Source organism: Gorilla gorilla, chromosome 20, assembly GCF_029281585.2.
Source record: "Gorilla gorilla gorilla isolate KB3781 chromosome 20, NHGRI_mGorGor1-v2.1_pri, whole genome shotgun sequence".
NCBI classification, from domain to species: Eukaryota; Metazoa; Chordata; class Mammalia; order Primates; family Hominidae; genus Gorilla; species Gorilla gorilla.
The window spans coordinates 10,440,882-10,465,469 of NC_073244.2; the positions used below are offsets into that span (position 1 = coordinate 10,440,882).

Consider the following 24,588-nt stretch of genomic DNA (forward strand, 5'->3'; position numbering starts at 1 on the left):
CGCCTGTCATCCCAGCACTTTGGGAGGCTGAGGCATGCAGATCACCTGAGGTCAGGAGTTCAAGACCAGCCTGGCCAAGATGGTGAGACCCCATCTCTACTAAAAAGTACAAAAATTAGCTGGGCATGGCGGTGGGTGCCTGTAATCCCAGCTACTTGGGAGGCTGAGGCAGGAGAATCACTTGAACCTGGGAGGCGGAGGTTGCAGTGAGATGAGATCGTGCCACTGCATTCCAGCCTGGGCAACAGAGTGAGACTTGGTCTCAGAAACAGAATAAAAAAATAAAAAATTATAGCCAGTCAGGGTGGCATGCACATGTGGTCCCAGCTATCTGGAAGGATGGCTTGGACCCAGGAGGTTGAGGCTGCGGTGAGCCGAGATCGCACCACTGCACTCCAGCCTGGGTGATGGAGCAAGATCCTGTCCAAAAAAAAAAAAAAAGCACACATATGCACACGTAAGGTCAGAGGGGAAGCTCCGAAGCTCCTGTGTGTCCCGAGATGCCCTGATGTGTGCTGGTGCATCAGGCCACCCGGGCATCATCCTTGATGACAGCCAGGGATCCAGAAGCTGTGGGCGAATCCCAGCTGACCAGGAGATAGTCCCCCCACCTTGGCCAGGGTACTGGTGGTGGGCACTGTTTCCCACAGCCTTTTCTGCACAGGAGGCCCTGGCAACCCTGTCGTGCTCATCTTCTGGGCCCTGTGGAGCCTCAGAGTCAAGAGCTGGAAAGCCTCCTGGCCCTGGCAGGGGGGTCTTCAGACCTCAGAGCACTGCCATTCTTGGTCTAGGGGCCCTTCCCGCTGATGTGTGCGGCTGTCAGTCCTTTCCTCACGTGGTGGCATCAAGTGTGTGCTGGGAAGTCAAGGCTGGCTGGTTCTTTTTCTTTTGAGATGGGGTGTCACTCTGTGGCCCAGGCTGGACTGCAGTGGCGTGATCTTGGCTCACTGCTGCCTTGGACTCCTGGGTTCAGGCGATTCTCCTGCCTCAGGCTCCTGAGTAGCTGGGATTACAGGTGTGCACCACCACACCTGGCTAATTTTAAAATTATTTATTTTTTGGTAGAGATGGGGGTCTTGCTATGTTGCCTAAGCTGGTCTTGAACTCCTAGTGTCAAGAGATTCTCCCACCTTAGCCTCTCGAAGTGCTGGGATTTATAGCCGTAAACCATCCTGTCTGGTCTGTTTTTGTTTTTTAGTCATTGTTGCAACCCACCTTCAAAAAACTAAGGGAGGCTGGCCACAGTGGCTCATGCCTATAATCCCAGCACTTTGGGAGGCCGAGACAGGTGGATTGCTTGAGCTTAGTTCGAAACCAGCCTGAGCAACATGGCAAAACGCTGTCTCTATCAAAAGAAGATGCAAAAATTAGCCGGGCATGGTGGCGCGTGCCTGTAGTCCCAGCTACTTGGAAGGCTGAGGTGGGAAGATCGCTTGAGCCCAGGAGGTGGAGGTTGCAGTGAGCCGTGTTACACCACTGCACTGCAGCCTGGGTGACAGAAGACCCTGTCTCAAAAGAAAAACAAACTAAGGGAAACCAATGTCCCAGGCTGCAGAGAGCAGGTCGGCCTTGGAACATCCTCCTGCGCTGGGGCCTGTGGCAGCCACAGAAACCCGGGTGTGAATTCACAACATGTGGGGGACCCAGGGACAGCGAGTGCCAAGGGGGGAAGGGGGCAAGTTCACATACAGCCACCTTGGGATCTAGCGCTTTGATGCCTGCAGAGAAGTCCCACCCAGAGACACCGCCCACCCGCCCACGGTGGGGCAGTGTCAGCCGCGTCTGAGCTCCTGATCCGCAACGACCAGCCGGGAGGGCCCAGGCTGTGGGGTTGCTTTTTAATGTTCTTATTTATTTAAATATGAAAAAACATTTCATCTCTTCCCAGTTCATCTGAAAGGAGGTCCCCTGGGTAAACATAGGAAAGCAGTTCTGCAGGCTCATGAAGGATGCTCGGCTGGAGGTCGGGGGGAGCATGGCTGCTTTCCCCAGCGTGGCCCCCATGTTCCCCACCCTCTTTGTGCCCTGGATCTGTGATCCTGAGTCCAGAAGAGCTCAGCAGGAAGTGGGAACTGAGAAGCTGTTGGGAGCCAGGAGGGCCCTGGACCCTCTGTTCTCTGCCCCAGGGCTTCAGCCACCCTGCAAGCCCCTCCGGACAAGGCAACGTCAGCCCAGGTAGAAAACTTGAGAGTCCCTCCTAGAAAACCAGTGATGTGCTGGCCCTTTCAGGGCCACAGGCCCCTTCAGCTTCACCGGAGATGAGAAGGTGCCACCCGCAACAGGGCTGCTGGTCACAGCTCAGTGCGTGATGCCTTGGCCACAATCACCAGCTTGGACAGCTCAGCTTTGAATGCCCCGGGCCTGTGAGCCACTGCAAGAAAGAAACACATGGTTGGGCCCTCAACGTTGAAAATTCTCAGAAGTCCTGAGGATTTGGGGTGGGGCCCATGGTGGGGGCTGAGCAGGGAAGGGGAGCAGTCTCCAAAGCAGACTCCCATGTGAAAAGGCCCCAGGCTCTGAAAGTCTTACGGGTGACAGACAGGAAAACGGTGATGTGGAGGGTAAGGTCGGTGGGGCTAACATAGATGGCAGGCAGCGGGAAGCCACAGAAAGACCTGAGGTGGGAAGAACCCTGGTCATTTGTGCCACATTGTCAAGAAGAGACGCAGAAAGCGGCCAGAAGAAGCCCAGGAAGGAGATGATCCCGGCCTGAACAGCATGCAGGGTGGGTCGGGCTGCAAGACCTCCTGCTCAGTGGGTGAACCTGTCTGAGGCCCTCATGACACTTCTCCAGCAGGGTCAGAACTCTGGCTTCCACTGCTTCACCCAAGTCTCCTGGCCCTACCTGCTGTGTCCACTCCCTTGGCTCCCACCCTTGCCCCAGCTCGGCGCCTCCGATTCCTCTTTCTGCTTAGCATTGGCGCCATGCAGCTGAATGTGGCTTGAGGACACCGGTGCTGCTCAGGCAACTGAAGAAGGACCCTGATGCTTCCCAGTGACCCCTGCAGCCACCCCTCGGCATGCCACGGTCCCAACCTCAAAGCCCTGATGGTTTCTACTTTGTTTTATTTCATTTATTTATTTTTTAAAATTTATTTATTTTTTTGAGATGAGAGTCTTCCTCTGTTGCCTAGGCTGGAGTGCAGTGGTGCAGTCTCGACTCACTGCAACCTCCTGCTCCTAAGTTCAAGAGATTCTCCTGTCTCTGCCTCCTGAGTAGCTGGGATTACAAGCATGTGCCACCATCCTTGGCTAATTCTGGTATTTTTAGTAGAGAAGGGGTTTCACCATGTTGGCTAGGCTGGTCTGGAACTCCTGGCCTCCCAAAGTGCTGGGATTACAGGTGTGAGCCACCATGCCCAGCCCTGTTTATTGTTTTTGAGACAGAGTCTTACTCTGATGCCCAGGCTGGAGTGCAGTGGTGCGATCATAGCTCAATGCAGCCTCGACCTCCTGGGCTCAAACAATCCTCCCACCTCAGCCTCCTAAGTAGCTGAGACTACAGGTGCACACTACCATGCCCGGCTAATTTTTTTTCTTTTTGAGACAGAATCTTGCTGTCTTCCAGGCTAGAGTGCAGTGGCACAACCTCAGCTCACTGCAACCTCCACCTCCCAGGTTCCAGCAATTCTCCTGAATAGCTGGGATTACAGGTGCGCACCACCACGCCTGGCTAATTTTTTGCATTTTTAGTAGAGATGGGGTTTCATTATGTTGGCCAGCTGGTCTGGAACTCCTGACCTCAAGTGTTCCGCCAGCCTCGTCCTCCCAAAGTGCTGGGATTACAGGCGTGAGCCACCGTGCCCAGCCTAATTTTTAAAAAAATTTTGTAGAGACAGGGTCTCGCTATGTTGCCCAGGCTGGTCTTGACCTCCTGGGCTCCAATGATCCTCCCACCTTAGCCTGCTGAGCAGCTGCGATAACAGGCATGAGCCACTGCGCCCAGCTAAGATAAAGTTCTAGTGGCACACAGCCACACCCACGCATGGACATACTGTCTGCAGCAGCTTTGTGCCACAATGGCACAGCTCTAGACAGAACCCACAGTGCCACAAAGCTGAAGATATTGACGAGGTGGCCTTTATAGAATCAGTTTGTGGATGCCTGGTCTACAGTCTCCAGGACCCCTATGGCCGACCCCCCTCTCCAAACTGCCCCGATTGCCCACCCTTGGATGGGGGTGGCGTCACCTCTACCCCATCCCCATCTTTCCGTACCTGCTGTTTTGGTCACTTCAAATTCCTCAGTTTTCAGAGGGACATCACTTTCCCTTTCAAATGCGGCTTTAGACTGAAAAAGAATGAGTGGAAACTTTACCAGGGCCAGTTCAATGCTCATCATTAGGAAAACGATTGAGTTTGCTTTCCAGAGAAGCACAGACTAAAGCTTTGTACTTTTAGTAGACATGGAGAGGAGACTTTTTTGTTTTTGAGCCAGGACCTCACTCTACTGTCCAGGCTGGAATGCAGCGGTGCAATCATACCTCACTGCAGCTTCAAAGTCCTGGACTCAAGTGATCCTCCTGCTGCGGCCTCCTGAGTAGGTGGGACTACGGGTGCATGCCAACATGCCTGGCTATTTTTTTTTTACTTTTGGTAGATACGGGGTCTTGCTATGCTGCCTAGGCTGGTATCAAATTCCTGGCCTCAAGCAATCCTCCTGCCTCAGCCTCCCAAATTGCTGCGATTACTGGCGTGAACCACCGCGCCTGGCCTGGAGAAGTCTTTTCTGGCATATACAAGAGAAGCCAGCAGCAACAGGTTACCAAACCCCCGTGCCCCGGTGCCTCCTGGCCTGGGGGTGTCTGTGTGCCAGGTTCCTGCAAGTTACACACCCTACCTCTGCAGGATTCGCTGTCCCCTCTCCTCCCTGTCCCCATGGAGCCCTCTTGTGGCAGGACATCTCACAGCTGCCCCAGTGCACAGAAGCCACACCCGGAGCCTGCCCTGCCCCAAGATACTCACGTAGGCCATGGCGTACTCGATCTCAGCGCCCCGCACCTCCGCCTTGAACTGTGTGAAGTACAGATAGGACTTCCCCTGGGGCCTGCAGAGGAAGAGGGGGCGAGGGAGTCAGGCCAGGCCTGCTGGGTCTGGGTCTGTGCGCCCTGGAAGTAGCCCCGCCAGGGACTCGGGCTGGGTTCAGCAGGTCTTGTGCCTGCTTCTCAACATGGACGCCATTCCCGAGCATGAGCACCTGCTGACTGGGAAGCACGGATGGGGCCCTCTCAACAGCAGACACTCTTTCTTTTGTGCCAGAATGTTTTTGTTTTTTTTTTTTTGGAGACGAGTCTCACTCTGTTGCCCAGGCTGGATGGCAATGGCACAATCTCACTGCAGCCTCTGCCTCCTGGGTTTAAGTGATTCTCCTGCCTTAGCCTCCCTTGTAGCTGGGAGTACAGGCACCTGCGACCACATCTGACTAATTTTGGTATTTTTAGTAAAAACAGGGTTTCACCATGTTGGCCAGCCTGGCCTCAACCCCTGACCTCAAGTGATCCACTCGCCTCAGCCTCCCAGAGGGCTGTGATTAGAGATGTGAGCCACTGTGCCTGGCCCCTTTGTGCCAGAATGTTCTTCCAGCTCATTCATAGACACGCCTCTCTCCCCTGTGGGCTGGGAGCTGCTCTGGGACAGGACCCCATGTCCATTCACTGCACATGGCTTCTTGGTTGCTGACAGCAATCCAGGTACTACGACGGGGGCTGGGGCTGGGCAATGAGAGGCCAGTAAAGGCTTCTCAGAGGGCATTGACTAGGAAGTACAGGAGTTAACTTAAGAAGTGGGGAGGATCATCTGCCCAGGTCTCTAGAAGGCTGCTAACGGGGGCTTCTAAGGAACTGGAGTGGCAGAAGGTGTCAGAAGGTGACAGCAGGGGATGATGGCATCTCCGGTGTGAAGAGAGTGTGATGGGGATGGAGGGGCAGCAGGGGAGCCATTTCTGTGGAAGCCCTGGCTGGGGTTCTATGTGCATGGGTGGGGCGGGGGTATCCAGGGAGCCCTAGATTCTTCTTTAAGCCCTAGCACTGCCAACAGGCCTGGTCAGGGAGGGTCCAGTCACTGTCTGAGATGAGGAGGCCTGGGGTGGCAGGTCTCCGGGGCTGAGCATGCCCCTGGGGAGCTTTTGTGGGGGTTGGACAGGAGGATTCAGGCTCAAGGTGAGCCCAGCCACCATCCCAACTGCTCCAGACCTGCACCTGCCCAGATGCCCTCTGGGGAGCTGGCACTCAGGGGTCCATGCAGGGCAGTGGCCTGCAGACAGATGATGGCGACTGTGGGCTTCCCCAAGACTACAGGGCGGCCTCTGCAGGGTCTCTCTGGGCTGATGGGGCCTATCTCCTCTCAATGACCCTGCTGATGCCTCCTGGGGCCTTGGCCTGCCTGTGATGCAGCCAGTTCCATGGAGTGGGTGAGAATCTCCCCAGAAACACCTGCTGTTTGTAAAGCGCCCCGCAGGGCACGGCGGGACAACACCCACACGAGGCAGCAAATCACACCCTGTCCTGCAATTAAACGTCGCCACTCCCTGATCTCCGTCTCCCATTTGTCAACGTGCTTTAACCTGACCACAGTGGTGGAGCTATATCTTGGACTTCTCCCTCCAAAGTGTCTGCACAAAATAAAGGCTCAAGAAATACCCACTGTTTGGGCTGAAACATTCTGGGCCAAGGATCAGGGAAGAAGGGACAAGATTCCTGAAGCCCCCGACCCCCTCCCCACCGGGGGGCCCGATGGCTTCCTTCCCTTCATGACCTTGCCCAGATCGAGCTGGGATCTAGGCAGTGGGGTTACGAGAATGAGTGGGGCGAGTGGAGCCGGGATAAGCCCATAAACCATGAGCCTGACAGAGGATGGTGGCCGGGGCAGAATCGGGCGGTGTCTGGGGAGACTTGGGGAGGGGCTGTGGACCCAGATGCGTGTGTGTTCGGGCAGGTGGAAGAGAGTGCACAGCTTTTGTCTGATTCCCAGATGTCTGCACCCCAAGAAGGCTATGAGCCATCAGGCTGGTCCTTCAGAGAACATGCTGGTAAAGACCTGCCTGAGGGGAAACAGCTGGGGCCCCTTCTGGCGGGACATATTCCCCGGGAGATAGCATCATCCAAACTTCCACAGCCACTACCCCACAGACTCCCACACCTGTCACCTGCCTAGCTCATCCCCAGCCCAGACCTGCACCAGCTCCGCCAGTTCCACCAGGACTCTGCCCAGCACCTTCCTCCTCCTCCTCCTACCCCAGCTAGCTGATTCCACAGCCTCCAATCTGTGCCCTCCCCTCCTCCCTGTCCTCATTTTACACAGCCTCCAATCTGTGCCTTCCCCTCCCACTCCGTCCTCATTCTACAGCCTCCAATCTACTCTCCCCACCCCACTCCATCCTCATTCTACAGCCTCCGATCTACATTCCCCACCCACCCCATCCTCATTCTACAGCCTCCAATCTACCCTCCCCACCCGTCCTGTCCTCATTCTACACAGCCTCCAATCTACCCTCCCCACCTCATCCTCATTCTACAGCCTCCAACCTGTGCACTCTCCACCCACCCCATCCTCATTCTACAGCCTCCAATCTACCCTCCCCACCCACCCCACCCTCATTCTACAGCCTCCAATCTACCCTCCCCACCCACCCCACCCTCATTCTACAGCCTCCAATCTACCCTCCCCACCCCATCCTCATTCTACAGCCTCCAATCTACCCTCCCCACCCACCCCACCCTCATTCTACAGCCTCCAATCTACCCTCCCCACCTCATCCTCATTCTACAGCCTCCAACCTGTGCACTCTCCACCCACCCCATCCTCATTCTACAGCCTCCAATCTACCCTCCCCACCCACCCCACCCTCATTCTACAGCCTCCAATCTACCCTCCCCACCCACCCCACCCTCATTCTACAGCCTCCAATCTACCCTCCCCACCTCATCCTCATTCTACAGCCTCCAATCTACCCTCCCCACCCCATCCTCATTCTACAGCCTCCAATCTACCCTCCCCACCCCATCCTCATTCTACAGCCTCCAATCTACCCTCCCCACCCCATCCTCATTCTACAGCCTCCAATCTACCCTCCCCACCCGTCCTGTCCTCATTCTACACAGCCTCCAATCTACCCTCCCCACCCCATCCTCATTCTACAGCCTCCAATCTACCCTCCCCACCCCATCCTCATTCTACAGCCTCCAATCTACCCTCCCCACCCCATCCTCATTCTACAGCCTCCAATCTACCCTCCCCACCCGTCCTGTCCTCATTCTACACAGCCTCCAATCTACCCTCCCCACCTCATCCTCATTCTACAGCCTCCAACCTGTGCACTCTCCACCCACCCCATCCTCATTCTACAGCCTCCAATCTACCCTCCCCACCCACCCCACCCTCATTCTACAGCCTCCAATCTACCCTCCCCACCCACCCCACCCTCATTCTACAGCCTCCAATCTACCCTCCCCACCTCATCCTCATTCTACAGCCTCCAATCTACCCTCCCCACCCCATCCTCATTCTACAGCCTCCAATCTACCCTCCCCACCCACCCCACCCTCATTCTACAGCCTCCAATCTACCCTCCCCACCTCATCCTCATTCTACAGCCTCCAACCTGTGCACTCTCCACCCACCCCATCCTCATTCTACAGCCTCCAATCTACCCTCCCCACCCACCCCACCCTCATTCTACAGCCTCCAATCTACCCTCCCCACCCCATCCTCATTCTACAGCCTCCAACCTGTGCACTCTCCACCCACCCCATCCTCATTCTACAGCCTCCAATCTACCCTCCCCACCCACCCCACCCTCATTCTACAGCCTCCAACCTGTGCACTCTCCACCCACCCCATCCTCATTCTACAGCCTCCAATCTACCCTCCCCACCCACCCCACCCTCATTCTACAGCCTCCAATCTACCCTCCCCACCCACCCCACCCTCATTCTACAGCCTCCAATCTACCCTCCCCACCTCATCCTCATTCTACAGCCTCCAATCTACGCTCCCACCCACCCCATCCTCATTCTACAGCCTCCAGTCTACCCTCCCCACCCACCCTGTCCTCATTCTACACAGCCTCCAATCTGTGCTCTCCCCACCCACCCCATCCTCATTCTACAAAGCCTCCAATCTATCCTCCCCACCCACCCCACCCTCATTCTACACAGCCTCCAATCTGTGCCCTCTCCACCTACCCCATCCTCATTCTGCACAGGCTTCAATCTGCGCCCCACCCCCAACCCCCGACTCCATCCTGGTTGGTGCCTGGAGGGGCTCCCTGCCTCAGCCTGCCTCCTTCAGCCGGGGGGATCTGAGCTCCACATGTTCCTGCAGGGAGCCCTCTGGAATAGGACTCAGCCAGGAAAAGAAATGAGGCTGACACGGGCCTCAGCACGGATGAGCCTTGAGGATGTCACCCTCAGTGAGAGAAGCCAGACACCAAAGGCCACACAGGGAAGGTTTGACCCCATTTCTATGCAATGTCCAGGACACGCCCATCCACAGAGACAGGAGGGGGATGCGTGGCTGCCATGTGCTGGGAAGGAGAATGACTCTGATGGGAACAGAGTTTATTTTCAGGGGATGAAAATGTTCTGGAAGCAGAGGTCTGGCTGCACACCTCTGAGAAAGTACTCCATGCAGCGGAATTGTGAGCTTAAAATGCTGTGCTTTATGGAATTTTATCTCAATTTTTAAACATTGCCAAAAAGGGTCAGGCATGGTGGCGCACGCCTGTAATCCCAGCTACTCAGGAAGCTGAGGGAGGAGAATCGCTTGAACCCAGGAGGTGGAGGTTGCAGTGAGCCGAGATTGCTCCACTGCACTCCAGCCTGGGCAAAAGATGGAGACTCCATCTCAAAAAAAAAAAAAAATTGCCAAAAAGCCCTTTGGTGAGTTCGTCTCACCCTTAGGGGAGGGTGGAGCCCCTTGGGGCCTTCCTGGGCCCTGGTCCACGCTCCGCACCCTCTGAGCTGCTTCTCCTTTTCCTGGGACCTTGCCCCGCACAGGCTCCCCCCGTCTCCCCCAGACCTTCTCAGTCTCTGCATCAGTGCACTTCCTTGGGGAGCACTCCCACCCCAGCGACCCTGCCAACCCCCACCTGCACATGCATGAGTCTCCCTGCTGGTCTGTCTTCCCCTCCAGGGGTGCAGCCCTCGTTCCCTGCCTTCCAAAGCAGCTCCCGAGGCCACAGGGCAGGCCAACGGCAGCCGGAAATGCCATCCCCACCCCGAGTCTCACCTCCAGATGGTGCAGGTGAAGTGCTGGTGGTCTTCGCTGGTCCCCAGACTCATCTGCCATTGCTGGGGAGAGAAGAGAGCGCGGGTCAGCCCCAGACACACAGCTGCTCTCAGAGACTTCTAGGTGTACCTCTGAGTCTACAGTCAGGCCACCTCTTCTGTACCTCCCGATTCAGGGGCTGGCCACTAAATCCCCTGCCCCGCCCTCCTGGTGGCCTGGGGTTTGCTGTCATCTGTGATCAGGGAGCCTGCCTGCACCACATCCTTCCCATAAAAGTGGTGCCTCTAATAAGAACTACCCCAAAGGGGCTCCCACGGATGGGGAAATAGGAACAACATTGTTTGTTTGTTTGTTTTTGAGATGGAGTCTCTCTCTGTGGCCTGGGCTGGGGTGCAGTGGCACGATCTCGCCTCACTGCAACCTCTACCTCCTGGGCTCAAGCGATCCTCCCCTCAGCCTCCCAAGTAGCTGGGACCACACCCGGCTAATTTTTGTGTTTTGTAGAATCACTGTCTTGCCATATTGCCCAGGCTGGTCTCAACCTCCTGGCCTCAAGCAATCCTCCCACCTTGGCCTCCCAAAGTGCTGAGATTACAGATATAAGCCACCACGCCAGGCCTAAGAACAACTCTTAAACATATAAATAGATGTCCAGGCCAGGCGTGGTGGCTCACGCCTGTAATCCCAGCACTTTGGGAGGCCGAGGCAGGCAGATCACGAGGTCAGGAGATCAAGACCATCCTGGCTAACACGATGAAACCCCATCTCTACTAAAAATACAAAAAATTAGCTGGGCGCGGTGGTGGGCGCCTGTAGTCCCAGCTACTTGGGAGGCTGAGGCAGGAGAATGGCGTGTACCCGGGAGGCGGAGCTTGCAGTGAGCTGAGATCGCGTCACTGCACTCCAGCCTGGGCGACAGAGCGAGACTCTGTCTGAAAAAAAAAAAAAAAAAAAAGATGTCCCATATCATTTATGAAAAATAAAGAAACGCAAGCTGAACTATCGTGAGATACCTTTTTCTCACAGGTCAGAAGGGCAAAAGCCCCCGTCTGCTAACACACCATATGGGTGTGAAAACCAAGACTATTCCAGGTTGTCGGTGGAGCTGCAACAGGTACAAGCAAAATGGAAAATGCAGGCTGGGCATGGTGGCTCATGCCTGTAATCCCAGCACTTTGGGAGGCCGACGTGGGATGATCACTTGAACCCAGGAGTTCAAGACCAGCCTGGGCAACATAGCGAGACCCCATCTCTAAAATGACCGGCCTCTTGCACGATGTTACCACCGGGGAACCTGGTTAAAGGGTACTTGGATCTCTCTGCAGGATTTCTTACAAGTGAATGTAAATCTACCATCATCTCAAAACATACAGTTTTACTTTTTTTTTTTTTTTTTGAGATGGAGTCTCGCTCTGTCACCCAGGCTGGAGTGCAGTGGTGCGATCTCAGCTCACTGCAACCTCTGCCTCGTGGGTTCAAGCAATTCTCCTGCCTCAGCCTCCTGAGTAGCTGGGATTACAGGCACGCGCCACCACGCCCTGCTAACTTTTGTATTTTTAGTAGAGATGGGGTTTCACCATGTTAGCGAGGCTGGTCTCAAACTCCCGACCTCAGGCGATCCACCTGCCTTGGCCTCTCAAAGTGCTGGGATTACAGGCGTGAGCCACCGCGCCCAGCCCAGTTTTACTTTTAAGAAAATGGACCCAGGAATCCCACTTCTGGGTGGTTTTCCCACAGATGTAACTGCACTTGTACAGTGAACCCTGGCCAAGGTTATTCACGGACTGGGTTGGAAGTAACCCTCAATCCATTAGTACAGGACTGTCAACTCCACACGTCCATGCAATTGAAGCACTTTACATAGGATACAGAAAAATCTCTAGGAGGCCGGGCGCCGGTGGCTCACACCTGTAATCCCAGCACTTTGGGAGGCCGAGGCAGGCCGATCATTTGAGGTCAGCAGTTTAAGATCAGCCTGGCCAACATGGCGAAACCCATCTCAAGGTGTTGACCGGGCTAGGCTCTTACTGGTAGCTCAAGGTCCTCTTCCAAGCTCTTGTGGTTGTGGCAGATTTCAGTTCCTCTTGGTTGCGGGACTGAAGTCTTCATTTCCTTGCTGCCAGCCAGAGGCTGTTCTCAGCTCCTAGAGGCCGCCTGTATTCCCTGCCCTGCAGTTGCCGCAAGGGCAGCAGTGGCGTATGTGTCCATGTGCTTCAAATCACCCTTTTTTTTTTTGAGACAGAGTCTCGCTCTGTCGCCCAGGATGGAGTGCAGTGGCGCGATCTTGGCTCGCTGCAAGCTCCGCCTCCCGGGTTCACGCCATTCTCCTGCCTCAGCCTCCCCAGTAGCTGGGACTACAGGTGCCCACCAAAACGCCCGGCTAATTTTTTGTATTTTTAGTAGAGACGGGGTTTCACCGTGTTAGCCAGGATGGTCTCGATCTCCTGACCTTGTGATCCTCCCGCCTCGGCCTCCCAAAGTGCTGGGATTACAGGCGTGAGCCAGCGCGCCTGGCTCGCCCGGCTAATTTTTGTAGTTTTAGTAGAGACGGGATTTCACCATGTTGGCCAGGCTGGTCTGGAGCTCCTGACTTCAGGTGATTCGCCAGCCTTGGCCTCCCAAAGTGCTGGGATTATAGGCATGAGCCACTGTGCCCGGCCCAAATCATCTTTACTGGCTCTTCTGCCACCAGCTGGAGACAACAGCCAGCAAGGAAACCGGGACCTTGGTCCCTGAACCACAAGTAACTGAATTCTGCCAACTAAGAGCTTGAAGGAGAGGATTCTTCTCCCAGCCCAGAGACTTTTTTTTTTTTTTTTTTGAGACAGGGTCTTGCTCTGTTGCCCAGTAGCACAATCACGGCTCACTACAGCCTTGACCTCCTGGGCTCAAGCGATCCTCCCACCTCAGTCTCCTAAGTAGCTGGAACCACAGGTGCACACCACCACGCTCAGCTAATTTTTTTATTTTCTGTAGAGATGGGGCATGAGCCACCATGCCTTGCCTGTGATACCTTTATTTATTTATTATTTATTTTTTGAGACAGAGTCTCGCTCTGTTGCCCAGGCTGGAGTGCAGTGGCACAATCTTGGCTCACTGCAACCTCCGTCTCCTGGGTTCAAGTGATTCTCCTGCCTCAGCCTCCTGAGTGGCTGGGACTACAGGCATGTGCCACCATGCCCAGCTAATTTTTGTATTTTTAGTAGAGATGGGGTTTTGCCATGTTGGCCAGGCTGGTCTCGAACTTTGACCTCAGGTGATCTGCCCGCCTCAGCCTCCCAAAATACCTTGAGTTTGGTTTTATGAAGCATACAGCTGAGCTGACCCAGACTTCTGACCTACAAAGCTATGAGATAATAAATGGGTGCTGTTTTAAGCCCCTAAGCTGTGATAACTTGCTGCACTGCATATAAAATACAACATCCCAACAGATGCTCATGGGGATGGCAGACTCCCATCTCCCCTCCCTCCTTCTGTCCAGACATTTGCTTGCTCTGTGGAATAATAACAGCAGAATCTGTCGTCACTGTTTAATGCCAATACTCTCCCTTTTTATTGGTTTAGGAAGAGTCATTCAATGAGTGTAAGGTGATATAGGTGAGACCCAACCCTGCTGTCTGCTACAGAACATCTCCATACAACAATGGATACTGTCACAGTAAGCTAGAGGGAATTTTGAACAACTCACCTCATTGGTTCCTCCTTGAGATGCGTAAGTGAACATACACGTATATTTGTCCTAGAGAATGGAAGAAAAAAAAAGGTTTGGTATAAGGAAATTTTTATTTTGTTTAAGAGACGGGGTCTTGCTGTCACCCAAGCTGGAGTGCAGGGGCACAATGACAGCTCACTGCAGCCTCGAACTCCCAGGTTTGAGTAATCCTCTTGCCTCAGCCTCTCAAGTAACTGAGACAATAGGTGCGCAACCACCACACCCGACTAATTTTTTTTTTTTTTTTGAGGCAGAGTCTTGTTCTGTCGCCCAGGCTGAAGTCGGATGATCTCAGCTCACTGCAACTTCTGCCTCCCGGGTTCAAATGATTCTCCTGCCTCAGCCTCCTGAGTACCTGGGATTACAGGCACCTGCTACCACACCTGGCTAATTTTTCGTATTTTTGTAGAGATGGGTTTTGCCATGGGACCTGGACAAGTGAAAACTTTTCTGAGCCTCTAGTTTCTCTCTGTTTCTCTTTTTTATGTGAAGCATTTTCTCATCTGTAACTTGGGCCTAACATATAAAGGACTTGGCATCACACCTAACTATAAAGGAAGTAGTCAACAAACTGGCTTGGCACAGTGGCTCACGCCTGTAATCCCATCACTTTGTGAGGCCGAGGTGGGCGGGTCACCTGCGGTCAGGAGTTCAAGACCAGCCTGGCTAACATGGTGAAATCCCATCTGTACTAAAAATACAAAGATTAGTAGTCCCAGCTACTTGGGAGGCTGCGGCAGGAGAACGGCATGAACCTGGGAGGCAGAGGTTGCAGTGAGCCAAGATCGCGCCACTGCACTCCAGCCTGGGCGACAGAGTGAGGCTCCATCTCAAACAACAACAACAACAATTATCCGGGTGTGGTGGCACACGTCTGTAATCCCAGGTACTGGGATTACCTGAGGCAGGAGAACTGCTTGAACCCAGAAGGCTAAGGATGCAGTGAGCCGAGATCCCGCCACCGCACGCAAGTCTAAAAAGAAATAGTCAAAAAACAGTAAAGATACCGTTATTACAGGCGGGGAAAGGGAGGCTGAGAGGGGAAGGGACTTTGCCGACAAGCTGAGTACAGGGCTGAGGGCCCGGCCTCACACCCTCGGTGAGGGGGGACCTTGTGCAATGGAAGGAAGGAGCACTTCCTCCCTCTTCGGAGCTGCAGCGACTGATTTCCTTCAGGCCCAGGAGGGCAGATGCCCTTTAGCCTCCTGCCGCTCCTATCACTGACCCCTCCCCACCTCTTCGTCTGGAGGACAGGGGTTCCTGGACACTCTAGGCAGGCGACAGGTGACAGGTGATCACGCCCCCTCAACGCCGCCGGCGCCCACAAGGCCCCGCTCCCTATGAGTTCAGTCCTGCCCCAGTGATGACCCCGGCCTCACGGTCCCGCGCCCCCCACTCAGCCTCCGACCCTAACAATCCGCACCCCTTCTTCAGTACCCACCTCCGCGGTCCGCGCCCCCTCCTCGGGCCCCGCCCCCAATGCTCCGCGCCCCCTCCCCGGGCCTGCCAGCACTCAAATATCCGGGACGGCGGTGGCACGTACCCCCGGGCCCACGTTATGGGAGAAGGAGTGCACGACGCCGCCGGGCCGCACGTCAAACGCCACCGTCGTGGGCTCGGACACCGCCTCCGCCGGCCTCAGCGCCACGGCCCCTAGGAGCAGCGCGGCCCACAAGCTCGCGGCAACGCCGTTCCACCCTCCGCTGGGCGCCGCCATGTTGGACTAGGGTCCTCAGGGCAGGGGCGGGTGGACGGGGCGCGGCGAGGGACACGTGGAGCGTCCGCCGGAGGCCACGTCGGCGTCGGCTGTCCACGTGACCCGGCACGCCCCGCCCTGTCCACCGCCCGGGGCCACCATCTTGGGGGCGGGACTTTGCCGAGGGGGCGGGACGTTTGCAGAGGGGCGGGGCCGCCGAGGGGGCGGGGCCGCCGAGGGGGCGGGGCCGCCGAGGGGGCGGGGCCGCCGAGGGGGCGGGGCCGCCGAGGGGGCGGGGCCGCCGAGGGGGCGGGGCCGCCGAGGGGGCGGGGCCGCCGAGGGGGAGGCCTCGTACCCTAGGGACCCGGCGTAGCCCGGCGATCCTTGGAGGGTCCCTCAGGTGGCAATGGAGTTCGTTTTGGGGTCTCAGGGTCCCTCACCAGCCGTGTGACTGACTGCAGCTGTTTCAGCTAGGAGATGTACAGGGAGTGAGGGAAATCGAAGGTCACCATTAGGCGAACTTCTCATAATCGTTGCAGCCAAGATGTGTGTGCATCGATATTCAAAATTAGCAGAGGGAAAGTAGGATGAGAAGCAGGATGCTTGCTTTTGTTTCCCTCTTGTTGCCCAGGCTGGAGGGCAGTGGCGCGATCTCGGCTCACTGCAATCTCCGCCTCCCAGGTTCAAGTGATGCTCCTGCCTCAGCCTCCCGAGTAGCTGGGACTACAGGTGTTCACCACCACGCCGGGCTAATTTTTGTGTTTTTAGTAGAGACAGGTTTTCACCATGTTGGCCAGGCTGGTCTTGAGCTCCTGACCCCAAGTGATCCGCCTGCCTCGGCCTCCCAAAGTGCTGGGATTACAGGTGTGAGTCATCACGCTCGACCAGTCTGTGTATTTGTTAATAGGATTATGTGGGTGTTCACTTCCTGGCTTTGATAACCTGGCTTGTCCTAGGGGTTACAGACGATGTTCACATTAGGGGGAGTTGGATGAAGCGTATTAGGAAACCCTACAGTTTCTGCAGATTTTCTGGGAGGCAAAAATTATTTCAAAATAAAAAGTTAAAAAGAAAATAATCCCTACCTCAAGGAGTTGTTGGGAGGAGTAAGTGAGGGAATTAAGTTCGCACACCGCAACGAATGAACTGAGAATTATATATTCTAGCTATTGCTATCATTAGATCCCAGGTTTTCAACTAGAGAAGGAAGTCATTCTTTGGTTACAAATGGCTTAACATTTCAAGAAAACACCAGTGGCCAGGCCTGGGGGGTCAAGAATTAAGCTGGTTTTTCTAGTCCTTCCCAACTGGCAAAAAACAGAATCCAGAGAGAAAACGTCATAGATGACTCCTAAGATGGGTTATAATTCACCCTTTGAGGAATTAAATCACTCTACTCCATAGCTACGGAGGGTGGTGAGCCCCAGGGAGGTGAGAAGGATCCCAGTGGAGGCTGACTCCTCTGCCAATGACAGAAGTCCAAGCCAGTTGCCTTTCTGCAGTGGCAGCCTGTTCTAAATTGGGATACCTGCTTGCGTTAGGAAATTTATTGGCCGGGCGTGATAGTTCGTGCCTGTAATTCCAACCCTTTGGGAGGCCAAGGTGGGTGGATTGCTTGACCTCAGGAGTTCTACACCATTCTGGGCAACATAGTGAGACCGCATTCCTATATATATATTCATATATAGGTTCATATATATTCATATATTCATATATATATTCATACATTCATATATTCATATATATTCATATATTCTTATAGATATTCATATATATTCATATATTCATATATATTCATATATATACTTATATATATATTTTTAAAGATATTTTAAGATTATTTTTTAAAGATAGCCGGGCATGGTGGTGGGCCCCTGTAATCCCAGCTACCTGGGAGGCTGGGGCAGGAGAATCTTTTGAACCCAGGAGGCATAGGTTACAGTGAGCTGAGATCATGCCACTGCACTCCAGCCTGGGTCCCAGAGCAAGACTCCGTCTTAATAAATAAATAAACAAATAAATCTCTTCCTCCATGCAGCTGTCTCTGTTCTGGACCCATGAGACACTGTCTCCATAAACTGGACAAGCACAGTGCAGCCCTGTTCCTTAGGTGAGTGACACAGCACGGTTCCACTGATGGAGTCCCCATTACCTTACCACGGTGTTCAACTTTCAGCCTGTCACCATGAAGGATTCGATGCACGGCCGAGCTCTGCGGCTAACAAGGAATTTCAGTTGTGAGCTGTTGGGAGTCTGCTACAGAACCCAGGCAGGTTGTGCGTATGCGTGTGCATGCGTGTGTGTGTTCTTTCCAGAAAGGTTTCGGCCCCAAGTTTCACCCACCCACCACAAATCATCACACTAAAAGGATTAAAAGAAAAAACAAGGCTGGCCCCAGTACTTTGGGAGGCAGATCACTTTGAGCTCAGGAGTTTAAAAACTGCCTGGGCAAGATGGCAAGACACCGTCCCTATAAAAAATACAAAAACATTAGCTGGGCATGATGGCTTGTGCCTGTAGTCCCACTTACTTGGGAGGCTGAGGCCAGAGGATGACTTGAGCCATGGAAGCAGAGGTTGCAGTGAGCTGAGATTACACCACTGCACTCCAGCCTGGGTGACAGAGCGAAACCCTGTGTCCAAAAAAAAAAAATAAAATAAAATAAAAAAGGAAAGAAAGAAAAAGAAAAGAAAACAAGGCTGGACACAGCGGCTCTTGTAATCTCCACACTTTGGGAGGGAGGCCAAGGTGGGAGGATCACTTGAGCCCAGGAGGTCGAGGTTGCAGTAAGCTGTGACTATACCACTGCATTCCTGCCTGGGTGACAGAGGAGCAAACAACAAATTATTCCACAGATCCCACTAATCATGATATGAAATCTGTCAGTCCTAAAGGACAAGGTTCGATCACACAAATATCAGATTTTTTATTTATTTATTTATTTATTTTAAATTTGAGACAAGGTCTTGCTCTGTCGCCCAGGCTGAAATGCAGTGGTAGTTTCAGCTCCCTACAGCTTTAACCTCCTGGGCTCAAATGATCCTCCCACTCAGCCTTCCAAGTAGCTGGGATTACAAGGCATGCAACACTCACCCAGCTATTATTATTATTATTTTTTTTGTAGTGATGGGGTTTATGCCATGTTGCTGTGGCTAGTCTCAAACTCCTGTGCTCAAATGATTCGCCCACCATGGCCTCCCAAAGTGCTGGCATTATAGGTGTGAGCCACTGTGCCTGGCCTCCTTTGTGTGTGTGTGTGTGTCTGTTTGAGACAGGGTCTCACTCTGTTGCCCAGGCTGGAGAAACCTCCTCAGCTCACTGCAACCTCCTCCTCCTCCAGGGCTCAAGTGATCCTCCCACTGCAGCCTCCTGAGTAGCTGGGACTACAGGCGTGCACCATCGCGCTGGGCTAATTCTTCAATTTTTAGTAGAGATGGGGTTTCACCATATTGCCCAGGCTGGTCTCAAACTCCTGGGCTCAAGTGATCTGCTGGCCTCAGCCTCCCAAAGTATTGCGATTACAGGCATGAGCCACCACACATGGCCTTTTTTTTTTTTTTTTTTGAGGCTGATCTCAAATGCCTGGGCTCAAGCCAACCTCTAGCCTTGGCCTCCTGATTAGCTGCGATTACAGGTGGAGGCCACTGTGCCTGAGTCCCCTAAATATCATTTTGTACTGGAATTTTTTTCTTTTTTATACTTCCTTTTTGATGTTGTTGTTGTTTTGGAGACTAGGGTCTTACTCTGTCACCCAGGCTGGAGTGCAGTGGCATGATCACAGCTCACTGCAGCCTCGACCTCCCGAGACTAAAGTGATCCTCCAGCCTCAACCTCCTGAGTAGCTGGGACTGCAGGCATGCGCCACTACACCCAGCTAATTTTTGTTTTTGTAGAGCCAGGGTTTCACCATGTTGCCCAGGCTGGTCTCCAACTCCTGGACTGATGCAGTCCACCCATCTTGGCATCCAAAAGTGCTGGGATTACAGGTGTGAGCCACCACGCCCGGCCTCGTATGTTTTTTTAAGCCCCCTTTTTTTTTTTTAAAAAAAGTGGAAATTTCCAAAGGATGGAGTAAGTGGATAAGCAGGGCAGTCCATCCCTACTGTTAGAAATGGAGCCCACATGCCCCGCACGTTGCCAACAGGGTCTGCTGGGTGTCTTGGCTGCTGGGACGATGTGAGGAGGGCCTTGGCTTGTCGTGGTCCTCAGGGTGCAGAGTCTCAGGTAGAAAAGGAGGTGTTGGCTGGGGGAGGATCCAGCATGGAGGATGCTGTAATTTCGGTTGTGCTGAGGCTCTGGGGAGCCTGGGGGGCCAGACCAGGCCACACACGACAGCCAGAGCTGAGTCCCTGGAGACGGGTAGACCTTCCTAGACCAGCGAGGACAGGACTACCCTCTTCAGGTGGCTGGAGCCATCCTCTGTGGGTCAGTCTGATCAGGGCATGGTGCCCAGGCAGCCCCAGCACCCCAGGAGTCCCCACAGATGGCAGTGCCCTTCTGCCATGTCTTGTCTGTTGCCCCCCGGAAGCCCCTCCCACTCAGGAGCCCCAGGACTTAGAAGGAACCTCAGGCAGGTGACATGTTTCCAACTGGAATCGTTTAATGTGTCTACTTCTTCCACGCATAATTATAAAAGAATAAGAATCGACAAAAATATTTTCTTTCCATAATATGTAGAGGTGGTTTGTTTCTTTTTTTTTTTTTTCTTTTCTTTTTACTTTTTTTTTTTGCCCGCCCCTGGCAGAGCTCTTGGCGGGGAGGGAAGGGGAGGGGGAAATATAACCCTGAGGTGGGGATGGTTCAGCTCCCAACCCCAGAACCCCTGGTGTGTACGGGTCAGGCAGACACATGTGGCTGGGCGGCTGGGCTGGGGAGGGGACAGCCGCCACTGACCAGCAAAGCGTGGAAGTTCGGTGCGTTTCACTGCCTGCCTGAAAGCTTGGGGACAGGAGGGCTGTCCACAGGTGGTGCCCCCCGCGGGCCCTGGCCGCCTCTCCTGTGGGGCCCGCATGACCCTCTGCTCGGGCTTGGGAAGAAATGGAGCCTACCAGGTGCTGGGTTGCAACCCCGCTGCCCGGTGTGGACCCCGAGTCTAGATTTAGGCACCCCTTGCTTTCTGTCTTTTATTTTTTATTTATTTTGAGACAGAGTTTCGCTCTTGTTGCCCAGGCTGGAGTGCAATGGTGCGATCTTGGCTCACCGCAACCTCCACCTCCCGGGTTCAAGCGATTCTCCTGCCTCAGCCTCCCGAGTAGCTGGGATTAAAGGCACGCGCCACCACACCCGGCTAATTTTTTGTATTTTTAGTAGAGACGGGGTTTCCCCATGTTGGCCAGGCTGGTCTTGAACTCCCAACCTCAGGTGATCCGCCCGCCTCAGCCTCCCAAAGTGCTGGGATTACAGACGTGAGCCACCGCGCCCGGCCTGTCTTTTAAATAATTATGAAAAATATCCCCCCAAACAAAACACAAACATCAAGTGGGGGAGGCTGGCTGGGGGGGACAGGCAATTGCATGCTTGGGTGCTGGGGACGGTGGCTGGCCGGGCCAGGGGACTGAGAGGTCACAGCGAGCCCCAGGCGGAAGGCAGCCCGCTCCTCTGAGTCTCTTCTGGCCTCTCCAGTGCCCATCAGCGTGTGACCTCCTCCTCCCAGAAGGCGGGGAGAGGAGGGGCTGGCCCGAGACCACCATCTCTCTGTCTCGGCAACCAAGAAGCAGCGGACATAAAACCCAAGAGCGTTTAAAAAAGGATAAAAGGCGTCGGGGCGGTGAAGGCAGCGGCTCCTCGGGGCTGGCCAGCGCTGGGCGGGACAAAGTGCCTCACTGGGGCCCGCGGGCCACTCAGTCCCTCCCGCCTGGTTCCCCGCGGAGGCTGCAGCCACTTGTGCTGTGATGTGGCGGCTCCCGGTGGGCAGGCTCAGAGGTATTCCTGTAGAAAGTGCAGCAACGTGACTTCATAGTGCTCGCCCGACTCGGGGCAGCGAATACTGTGTCTCTCGTTGGGGTAGATCTGCGGGGAGACAGGAGGCAGGGCTGGGGGGCGTGGCCGGACCACCCCCGTGTCCTAGGCTCCTCCCTTATTCTGGCTCAGGGCATCCGGGAAGGCGCAGGTGCTCTGAGGCCCAGTGATCTGGGTTTGAATCCCACCTCGGCTGTTGACTTGCAGTGTAACTCTGGGCCTCTCTCAAAAATGGGGTGAATCCGGACCTCACAGTCTTTGGGAGGGTTTGGTAAGACAAAGTTTACAAAACGCCTTGCGGTGTGCACGCACTTGCACAGAGGAAAGATTTAGGAAGAAACCGTTTGCCTCTTTCCCCCAAACCGGCTGACGGGCGACCAACTCACCTCTGTGGAGGTGGCTGAGGCTTCAAGCCTCAGGAACATCTGGTGCCCTGGTCTCGAGCCATTTCCACTTTACCAAAAGGCATGTGACTAGCTCTGGGCCTTAGGACAGCTGCCTTTGAGGATTTGTGAAGCATTTTCTGGGTCCTCTTAGTGCCCAAGGGGGATCAAGCCAAGAGGCAGGCAGTAACATGGAACTCCCCAGGCTCCTGAGACCTGGCCCAGCCAACGCCAGGCCTGGGGGTGGATCCACACGGGGATGCAGGTCCTGCCTCTGGCCACGAAGGAGGGCTCTCGAGGCACTGACGGACAACCCCTATAGCTCCCCACTGCCCCCTAGGGGTTGGTAGGACCAAGGCATGAAAATAACCCCACGTTCTCCACAAAGAACCCCGGGGCTGGCCGGCAGCAGGGGCAGGTGGCCCATCTACGCCACCTCCTGCCAGTGAGACGGGTTTCTGAATCATCCCCTCCTCTGCAGGCTCCTGGTCCCCACTGTTGCCCATCACCCTGGGAATGCACCAAGCCACCCACTGGTTTCCCCTCCTCTACTCTTGCCTTCTTTAATCCATCCCTGGATGAATCACGAGTTTGATGACACCGTCCCCAGCCTAGACCTCTGCAAGGACTTGCCAGTCTGACATCAAGACCAGCTTCCAGGTCCTGCTGCCCCAGGCACTTCAAGGGCCCACTCCTTCCCCAGCCCGGGCAGTGGCACTCCCTGGGGCAGACTCTGCTGCCCTTGACACCAGCCATATGCACATGTTGTGCCCATGCCTTTATGCCACTCTGGGTCCCAGCTGCCTGGTTACTTTTTCCTCTTGGCTAAGAGGGCAGAGAGAGGGTCTGTCTGGCTCCCCAATGAGCTTCCAGACCAAGCCCAAGGCCCGGCATGTGACAAATGTGATTTGTGTATAAAGAGGGCCTGGGGCCGCCAGCTGCCTGGCCCAGATGTTTTGGGGTCTTTGAAACAGAAGGTGAGGTGCACTCTATCTGTCCCACACAATGCCATGTTCCCACCCCACAGCCTATCTCATCTCACGTTCTACTTCCTGTGGGGAGGCAGTGAGACAGGACCCTGGGCCCACCCTGTGTGCTGAATGCTTTTCTTTTTTCTTTCTTTTCTTTTCTTTTTTTTCTTTTGAGACGGAGTCTCGCTCTGCCGCCCAGGCTGGAGTGCAGTGGCGCAATCTCGGTTCACTGTAACCTCCGCCTCCCAGGTTCAAGCGATTCTCCTGCCTCAGCCTCCCGAGTAGCTGGGACTACAGGCGTGTGCCACCGCACTCGGCTAATTTTTGTATTTTCAGTAGAGACGGGGCTTTGCCATGTTAGCCAGGCTGGTCTCAAACTCCTGGCCTCAAGTGATCCACCCGCCTCAGCCTCCCAAAGTGCTGGGATTACAGGCGTGAGCCACCACGCCCGGGCTGAATGCTTTTCTGAAGACCTTGTTTGGCCCCAGCAGCCTTCAAGGAGGCCGAGTTATCATGTCCGTTTCAAAGACGGAGAAACGAGGTGCAAGGGTGAATGCTGTCCCAGCTACCTGGCCCCTGGGAGGGCAGTGGGCTCGGGTCTCAGGCTGGGAAGAGACATCTGAAGTTCCATTCCAGCCCCGCCTGACATCACTCCCTGGGCTGCTTGGGATGTGGGGTGTCAGTGGGGGGCACCGCCAAGAGATCAGCTCATCACCCCACAAGGTGGCTCTGCCTCCCTCCTACTCTGCGGCCCCATTTCCCTGCTCTGTTGAAAGGCAACAGGACGCTCCCCACAGGACAGAGCATGCCGAGGCGCCCAGGAAGCAGAAATTGTCTGCAGTCCACAGGTAATAAAACCTGGCCCTCTTGCCTCCAAGATACCTCCTGAATCTCCCGCCGGTACAACTATGGACCACGTCCCACTGTCCCCCACAGGCCATCCACAAAGCAGCCAGAGAAATGTGGGTCAAATGGCAAGCCGCCCAACTCTATGCTCTGCTCACAAGCCCGAGTCACCTCCCACCACCCTCAGTTGGAAATCCAGCCGAAGCCCCGCCCCCGCTGAGGCCCCGCCCCTCTATAGCAGAAGCTCCACCCTGCTTACTGAGGCGCCCCCCTCCTCTACAGCAGAAGCCCCACCCTCCTCACCGCTGAGGCCCTGCTCCCACACCGAGCCCCACCCTCTCCACTACCGAGGCCCTTCCCCACACCCAGGCCAACCATTTACTGCGGAAGCCCCACCCACCGTAACACTGAAGCCCCGTCCCTCTGCAGAAGCCCCACCCTCCTCGCCATTGAGGCCCCGCCCATAACCATGCCCATCCCTTAGCGCAGAAGCCCCGCCCACCTAGACTGAGCCCCACGTTGCTGCCAAGGCTCCACCCACTCCCCCACTCTCCTCCCGCTCCGTCCCCCAAGCCTGGCTGGCTCCACTCACTCTAGCACCCTTCACTGCTGCCTCCTCAGGGAATGCTTGGCCCCAGCCCCTTAGGAAGGAGCCTGCTAGGGCCTTCAGCACTCAGCGGTTTCTTCTACGCAATTTCTCAGTTTCAAATAAAGCCCGTCTGCGGGGCAATTTCGGTAAGGGTTCCTCCCTCCATTAGGCCCGGAGCAGGGGTGGGTGTGGCAGCCCCCGATCCCG

The 24,588-nt window shown here is 54.9% G+C and overlaps 2 protein-coding genes across 6 annotated transcripts in view; both read right to left on the minus strand.

The window, feature by feature from the left end:
- Window positions 1–1,831: 1,831 nt before the first annotated feature.
- MYDGF (myeloid derived growth factor) lies at window positions 1,832–15,806 on the minus strand. The gene is made up of 6 exons (XM_055371334.1): window positions 15,482–15,806; window positions 13,915–13,965; window positions 10,227–10,288; window positions 4,965–5,046; window positions 4,218–4,290; window positions 1,832–2,371 (listed from the first exon to the last, which is right to left on the minus strand). The coding sequence occupies exons 1-6, from the start codon at window positions 15,653–15,655 to the stop codon at window positions 2,292–2,294; spliced, it is 522 nt and encodes a 173-aa protein (XP_055227309.1). The 5' UTR covers window positions 15,656–15,806; the 3' UTR covers window positions 1,832–2,291.
- Window positions 15,807–20,209: 4,403 nt separating this feature from the next.
- The window catches only part of DPP9 (dipeptidyl peptidase 9), a 50,435-nt gene continuing 46,056 nt past the window's right edge, over window positions 20,210–24,588 (minus strand). For all 5 annotated transcript variants that reach the window (XM_055371336.2, XM_055371335.2, XM_063701982.1 and 2 more), the window contains one exon: window positions 20,210–21,643. In XM_055371336.2, coding sequence (XP_055227311.1) covers window positions 21,551–21,643 — 93 coding nt within the window. In that variant the 3' untranslated portion in view covers window positions 20,210–21,550. The remainder of the gene's footprint in view (window positions 21,644–24,588) is intronic.